Source organism: Rhamphochromis longiceps, linkage group LG19, assembly GCF_057381845.1.
Source record: "Rhamphochromis longiceps isolate RC_006_pf linkage group LG19, R_longiceps_female_GT1.1, whole genome shotgun sequence".
NCBI lineage: Eukaryota > Metazoa > Chordata > Actinopteri > Cichliformes > Cichlidae > Rhamphochromis > Rhamphochromis longiceps.
The window spans coordinates 10,382,413-10,390,612 of record NC_140575.1 but is presented as its reverse complement, the minus strand read 5'-3'; the positions used below and the strand labels follow the sequence as shown (position 1 = coordinate 10,390,612).

General features: G+C 41.5%; 1 protein-coding gene and 1 long non-coding RNA gene across 2 annotated transcripts; both read right to left on the bottom strand.

Moving 5' to 3' along the window:
- Positions 1-2,664: 2,664 nt before the first annotated feature.
- LOC146646210 (uncharacterized) lies at positions 2,665-4,671 on the bottom strand. The gene is made up of 5 exons (XR_014908803.1): positions 4,327-4,671; positions 3,466-3,567; positions 3,349-3,378; positions 3,112-3,273; positions 2,665-2,827 (listed from the first exon to the last, which is right to left on the bottom strand). It is a non-coding gene; the product is annotated as an uncharacterized LOC146646210 (long non-coding RNA).
- An 851-nt stretch (positions 4,672-5,522) lies between these two features.
- Positions 5,523-7,042, bottom strand: LOC146646209 (interferon alpha-inducible protein 27, mitochondrial-like). The gene is made up of 4 exons (XM_085391955.1): positions 6,928-7,042; positions 6,762-6,791; positions 6,470-6,631; positions 5,523-5,822 (listed from the first exon to the last, which is right to left on the bottom strand). Exons 1-4 carry the CDS (start codon positions 6,935-6,937, stop codon positions 5,737-5,739), a joined length of 288 nt encoding a protein of 95 aa, XP_085248081.1. The 5' UTR covers positions 6,938-7,042; the 3' UTR covers positions 5,523-5,736.
- Between the last annotated feature and the right edge of the window lie 1,158 nt (positions 7,043-8,200).

Sequence of the window (8,200 nt, the reverse complement as noted above, 5' to 3'; positions counted from 1 at the left end):
TGTGCTATGGGCTTGGAGTTGGCCTCTAGTGTTGTACGCCACATCCCCATTGAGTTCCTGATGAAGGCTCTTAGGGTCCCATTGATCTTGTACAATTCTAGGCATTCCAGTATCCAGCTGTGGGGCATTGAGTCATAGGCCTTCTTGTAATCAATCCAGGCAGTGCACAGGTTGGTCAGTCTGGTCTTGCAGTCTCGGCTGATTGTTCTGTCTACCAGTAGCTGGTGTTTTGCGCCTCTGGTATTCTTGCCAATTCCTTTCTGTGTCCCGCTCATGTATTGACCCATGTGCCTGTTCATCTTAGCCGATATGATGCCTGACAGGAGCTTCCATGTAGTACTGAGGCAGGTTATTGGTCGGTAGTTGGAGGGGACTGGTCCCTTCTTGGGGTCCTTGGGGATCAGTTAGCCATTCCGGGTGTCTCTCGTTAACTAGCAGCTGGTTCATTTGTGCTGCCAGACGCTCGTGGAGTGCAGTCAGCTTCTTCAGCCAGTAGGCGTGAACCATGTCGGGCCCTGGTGCTGTCCAACTCTTCATACTGGAGACCCTTTCTTGGATATCTGCCACTGTGATGGTTACTGGACCCTGTTCAGGGAGGTCGCTGTGGTCAGCCCTCAGATCCTCTAGCCACTGAGCATTGCCGTTATGGGTTGCATCCTTCTCCCATATGCTCTTCCAGTATTGCTCCGTCTCCAGCCTTGGTGGTGCTGTTCTCTTGCCACTGAGAGTACACCTTTGCTGGTTCTGTGGAGAACAGCTGGTTTATTCTCCTGCCTTCTATCTCTCTGGTGTACCTCCTCAAGCGGCTGGCCAAGGCTGTGAGTCTTTGCTTGGCAGTTTCCAAGGCCTCAGGTATGGACAGCTTGCTGTATTTCTTAGGCACCTTATTTGTCGCACCTTTCTGCAACTCCGTTAGTTGGCTAACCTCCCTCCGTGCTACTTTGATCTTTCCCTCTAGCCTCCTTCTCCATGGAGGGTACTGCCCCTTGTCGCTGTTCAACTTGTAGCATCTCATCTCACTGATCACTGTTGCCGTATTGTAGATCAGCTTGTTAGTGTCGGTAATCGTGGTTGTAGGTATTGTCCGTAGTGCTGCATTAACATCATCTAGCAGACCTTCTGAGGGAACTTCACGTAATCTTGGTAACCGGCTACGGGGGATCCAGGTTTCAAGCTTGGCCATGATCCTATTTTTCAGGTCAGTTCCTCTCGCACTCAACTCTCCTATCGCACTTGGGGCTATGTACCCAATCTCGGGTGGGGGTGATGATATCTCCCCCCTGACCTGGGGTCCTGACTCCTCCTTGCCGTAGCATTTGTGTTGTACCTCGTCAATCTCTAGCTGTGAGAGCAGTCCCTTTTTTCGAATGTTGGAACACTGAGCTACTAGTTGTTTCGCCGTCATTGTGGATGTTGGGTATCGAAGAATCCATAGGTCCCTCATCCTATTCATGTAGCCCCTTCCGCCGGGGTTACTTGCATAGTAGCATTCCAACAACGCCCTGTTTTCGTCTCTTGCCCACCGATGCCTTCTTGTTCCAGTAGCCCACTTTTCGTCAGGGTGCCCTGGTTCCTCAACACCTGACGCGGACCTTGTTGATCCGGGCGACGTCCGAGCCGGCATGCCTTCATATTTATCTGTCTCGCTCATGTCTGCGGTAGGCTTGCTTAGCATAGGGGGTCTAGCCTTAGGACCCTTACTGGATACAGACGCCCCAGGCAGGAATCGAACTTGCGATCCTCTGTTCCAAAGGCGTGTAGTCTAACCACTACGCTATCCAGCTGCTCTGTGTGTGTGTGTGTGTGTGCACACACACACACACACACACACACACATATATGTATATATATATACACACACATATATACATATACTTGTATAACTATGCATGTGACAAATAAAGAACCTTGAACCCTTGAACCTTGAACAAATACATTTATCAAAAGAAGAAATGTTTTGGCTTTGAGTTCTCAAGGTGAATAAATAAACACGCTAACAGTTGCTGTAATCATGATGATGATGATAATCTGTGAGGTGACATTAAAAGCTGACCAGCAGCTGTTGGTTGTCCCAAAATCTAGGCTAAAACGTAGAGGAGAACGAGCCTTTTCGATTATGGCCCCCAAACTTTGGAATACGCTGCCTTTAAATATTAGACAGGCATCTTCGTTTCCTGTTTTTGAGTCGCTTTTGAAAACACACCTTTTTTCGATAGCATCTAGACTGGTGTGAGTTGATATGTTCATTATGTATTATGTATCATTATGTATGTATTATGCTTCAATGTGAGTGTCAGTGGTTTTATCTTGTGTTTTACCCTTTTGTTTCTGTACAGCACTTTGGGGAAACCTTCTGTTTTTAAATTGGATTTGGATTTTTTGGATAAAATGGCTTCCTTTTAACTGTAAACTAAAAGAGAGATAAACTAAACACATAACACATGGCAGTTATGTTCATTTCTGACTGCACTCTTAAACCTGCCTCATCAGTCGTCCATCTGTAAGAACTTGTGTTGTCCTTGTTATATATAAGTTTAACAGTACAGTTAGTATTACAAACGGCTAAAAAACAATATTATTGCTGAGATCACCTGGAATTTAAATCTTTTTATTAATGTAATACTTAAGCCTTTCATGCATGAATTATGACAACTTCAATCAGGATTTTTTTCTTAAGTATTTTTATTCGTCTTTAGGCATAAAAAGATGGGTAAAGCAAATATATGAGTTCTTCATGATTTTCAGCTGATGAAACTCGCCAGCCATCCCACTGCTGCTCCAGCACCAGCTACAGCAGCACCAGCAGTAGCTGACAGACCAGCTGCACCTGCAGCACCATGACACAAAGAAGCTGAGAAATACTTATACTTTGTGCCTATATAACTTCAGTCCTGCTGATATCACAGTGTACTGAATCATTATCATCGTCATTATTCACAGTTATCGTTATCATTAATGATACAATTGATGATGTCATTGTTATATTTATTATCATAATGATACAATATAGTGTCATTATCTAATCTAAAATTGTGATATTTTCATGAAAATTGTCTTTTTGCATGTTGTTGCAAGTTAAAATCCTAATGAAACATCTAAGTATTAACTTACCTGCTGACTGCAAAACAGCCACCACACTTCCAGCTGCCACTCCTCCTCCGTTAGCAACTGCAGCAGACGACATCATGCCTGCAGCGTAGGAGCCTGCAGCTATTCCTGCTGAGGTGAAACCAGCAGCTCCCAGAAGAGCAGGAGCAGCGACTACGGCACCTACTGCAGGAAGAAGACATGGATCAGACATGGATCGGGCTTTGATTCAAATGAGTTAAAATTGAATAAAGTGCTTACCTGCTCCTGCAGCACTGCACACAGCTGTCACTACAACACAACATAAGAACACACATTAACATTCCATAATTTTTTTAAATCAAAGACGATCCATGCACAGCAACTCAAATGACTCACCGGGGTCCATGTCTTTATCTGCTCTGCGTCTGCTCTGAAATGGGCTGATTTTTATAGCAAGAAAGGTTTCCTTTCCTCGGAAACAAAACTTTATGTTCAGAGCTGAAAAAAAAAAAAAGAGGGCGACAGAGAGCCACACAAACTGGAGAGTCATTTCTCTTTACTTTTTGTGTTTCTTATCTTTGCTTATATTGGTAAATGCCGTGGTGTTAGTAGGATTTATGAAGTGGTCACATGTATAAAATAAAGAAACCAGTGTCTTTGTGGCTGTAGCTTCTGAAAGAAATGTTCTTTATAGCATAAAATAAAATAAAATAAATAATTTTTGATTTCGTTCATGAGAAATTTGCATCAGATTAAACGCCAGTGTGTCATTCACAACAGTTTAAATGTCGGAAATTAGTTTTTGGCAGACCATCAATTTATAACCAGATGGTAATATGTCACTTTGTTAGCAGTACATAATAATGCACTGATAAAACAAAATCCAAACAATTTGTGCTTACAAGTAGAATTTGTATCATGTGCGACACTCGAGTGTGTCCGACTTTGTGTTTTCACTTCAAGCTTTGGTGATCGCTTTATTTCTATAGCAAGTATAACAAGTATGTCAGCCCTGGGACTCAGTTACTCAGCAACTGTGTTTGTGATTTAGTGCTGTATAAATAAAATTAAAATGAATTGAATCATTATTCACAGTTATTGTTATCATTAATTAGATCATTGATTATGTCATTGTTATATGTACTATTATAATGATAGAGCATAGTGTCATTATCTAATCTAAGATTATGATGTTTTCATGAACTTTTTCTTTGTTACAAGTTAAAATCCTAATGAAACATCTAAGTATTAACTTACCTGCTGACTGCAAAACAGCCACCACACGTCCAGCTGCCACTGCTCCTGTCACGGTTTGCTGGGGCAAGCCGTGTGGAATATGAAATAGGACCCAAAATGCGGCAGCTCTGGTGCAGATGAGTGTTTATTTACAGGGGTGTGAGTACAAACAGCGGTGGCGACAAAACATGAAACCGGAAACCTAAACTGGGTAAACTAATAAGACAAACCAGAATGAGGATGCAGGGAGGTCCGGAGAAATACATACAGGGAGAGCGAGGGGAAACAACACAGACGAACCAGCGATTACCAAGACAGAAAATACAACTTAAATACACTCAGAGAACACAGGGAGATTACACACAGGTGGGAGACACAGCTGGGAGTGATTAACGTGACGAGACCAGGGAGGCAAACTGAAAACACTCACATAAGACGCAGACCTTCACAATAAAACAGGAACACACGGGGGGGAACAGGGTAAACACCAATTAGAGAACAGAACCAAAATCGCGAAGAGAAAACACAAAACGCTGGGTCAAAAGGACCCAGGATCATGACAGCTCCTCTGTCCTGCGTCTGCTCTGAAATGGGCTGATTTTTATAGCAAGCAAGGTTTCCTTTCCTCAGTAACAAAACCTTATGTTCAGAGCTGAACAACCGAGGGCGACAGAGAGCAACACAAACTGTATCTGTATTTTTGTGTTTCGTTTATGAAGGGGTTACGTGTATAAATAAAGAAACCAGTATCATTGTGGCTGTAGCTTCTGACAGGAAAGTTCTATATAGCATAAAATAAAATAAAATAAAACAAAAAATGCGTTGATTTCAATCATGAGAGATTTGCATGATTAAATGCAACGACGTCATTACCCATAGTTTAAATGAGTTGTAATCAGTTTTTTAGCAGACCATCTATTTATAACCAGATGGCAAAATATCACTTTCTTATCAGTATAATAATGCAGTGAGAAAATAAATCCAAATAATTTATGCTTACAAGTAGAATTTGTATCATGTGCGACACTCAGTGTGTCTGACTTCACTTCAAGCTTTGGTGATCGCTTTATTTCTGCCAGTTATAGAAACCAAATATGTCAGCTTTGGTACTCAATTATATAAAAATAATGATACATGTCTTAGTATTTTCAGATAACATAAATAGAATAATAAAATATAAACAAAATAATAAAAATAACCAGAACACAACTTTAAAATGCTTTTCATTATTAGGGCTTTATTTAAAGTTGCACAATTTGACCGTGTTCATGTGTTTTGTAATAAAACACCACAGCATTACCAGCACTCACATTTCAGCCAAGCTTTACTGAAGCATGGCGCTGATACTATTGCAACTGTTTCCAATTGGCAGCAGTAAATATGTCATTTATTACTATTTTTTTTCTTTCTGATTATCATAATTTCCTGGTCTCAGATGAGAGCAGCCACCAATCCTCCAACAGCCCCTCCAACAGTACCCACGGCTGCGGTGGCGGCCCCAGACAGACCTGCCATACCTGCAGAGAGAAAACAGGCTTCAGAACACCAGACAGCTGATCGAGCAGTTAGATGAAGTAACTGAGCTGCAGAGGAGAGGGGGAGGGTTTATCCTACGACGGAGTATTAGAGCCACAAGAAAAAAGTTGTTGATATGGACATTACTGTTTGAACACAAACTGCCACATGCGCTATATCCGCTAAAGAAAATTCCTTATTTAGATGAGTTAGTGAAAAAAATTGATCAGCCGTCTTGTGATACAACATTCATCCTCTTTATTGCACGAGGATGTAACCATCGATAACCTCGCATCTGTCCATTACCAGCTTTTTGTACAACCTAACACTTATCACCACACTGTGTTTATGAGCTTAAAGAAAAATCATTTCTTTCTTTCTTACTAAAACCGATTCTGAAGCACAATTTCACAAACTCTGATGACATACAGTAGCAACCGTGGGAGCTTTTCTTCAGACACTTGTAATCTCCACATTTCGACTTTATTCTCAAAATGATTGATAATATTTTTTCTTTACGTGGACCTAATAGTCCGTCGTATTATCCTCACTGCAGCACAGTCACATGTTATTGTTTCTGGGATCTTTCAGGTTTATAATAAAGGTTTTTGAGTAATCACTGGTAAAATATTTATTTATTTATTTTTACCTGCTGACTGCAAAACAGCCACTGCACTTCCTGCTGCCACTCCTCCTCCATTGGCCACAGCAGCTGCAGACATCATGCTTGCAGCGTAGGAGCCTGCAGCTATACCAACTGAGGTGAAACCTACAGCCCCCAGGACAATAGGAGCAGAGACCACTGCTCCACCTGACAACAGGAAGAAACACCTGGTTACTGATCATCAGGATGTTTTAAAATGAATACATGTATGATATGTGTGACTTCACCTATGAGTGTTAGATGTAAAAATACATCAATAAACAAAGAGGTTTGTTACCTGCTCCGATTGCGATCGCTAAGCCTGTCACTGAAACATAAGAAAGAAAGGGAAAAAAAAAACATCTTACCAAAGCTCAGCCTGAACTATTTAGACATTTTCAGTGATGCTACAATCATGAACTTATATGATGTAGAGATGATTTGAAAAAGGCAGCTGTACTCACACAGACCCATTGTTGCACTCAGGATCAGGAGCCTAAGCCTGGACTGTGTTGGACGACTGGACTTATAAAGGAGTGTGAGGATCAGCTGTTTTCCCGGAAAATGAAACTCTTAGAATGGGCGTCACTGGGTCTGTGATGTAAATAAACTTTCTTTAGTCATCATGGAACAAGTGATTGTGAGGTTGGATCTCAGGGGTTTGACATATTTACTCATTTATTTAATGCCATCTTTATTACGGATTTTACACATGGATTATTTCAAAGGTTTTTCTTTCTGTTTTAATCCTTATGTTAAATCACTTGCTTAATATGAAAACAAACAAGAACAACCTTATCACAGGGAGCATATATAAGATAAGATAAGATAAGAGATAAGATAGAACTTTATTAATCCCTCGGGTGGGTTCCTCTGGGAAATTCGACTTCCAAAAAAAGCACAGCAACGACCAAAGTTACAGTTACAGAACTGTTATATATACACACACACACACACACACACACACACACACACACACACACACACACACACACACACACACACACACACACACACACACACACACACACACACACACACACACACACACATATATAAATACAGAGACAAATATAAATAAAATATACAAAGGGGATAAATAGAATAAATAGGAATAAAAAAATAAAAATACAAGTGAATTGCACATTTCAAGTATTGAGTCTATTGCACTGTTGACTATTTACAAAAAGTATTGCACAAGGTATTGTACAGTGAGGTGAAGAGGCACTACAGCTTAGTTGTTCCCCCCTCCTTTGTCCTCCTGTTTCCCCTCCCTCTCCCCTCCAGAGAGGAGTTAAACAGTCTGATGGTGTGTGGGACAAAGGAGTTTTTAAGTCTGTTAGTTCTTGTCTTGGGGAGAAGCAACCTGTCACTGAACAGACACTTCTGGTTGTTTATGGCCGTGTGCAGAGGATGCCCAGCATTGTCCATAATGTCCATCAGTTTCTTTAATGTCCTTTTCTCTGCCACTGTCACCAGAGTGTCCAGCTTCATGCCGACCACAGAGCTAGCCCTCCTGATCAGTTTCTCCAGCCTGGATGAGTCCTTCTTTGCTGTGCTGCTCCCCCAGCACACCACAGCATAGAAAAGTACTCCAGCAACCACTGACTGGTAAAACATCCTCAGGAGCTTCCTGCAGATGTTAAAAGACCTCAGCCTCCTGAGGAAGTACAGTCAGCTTTGGGCTTTTTTATACAGGTGCTCTGTGTTGCATGACCAGTCCAGTTTATTGTCCAC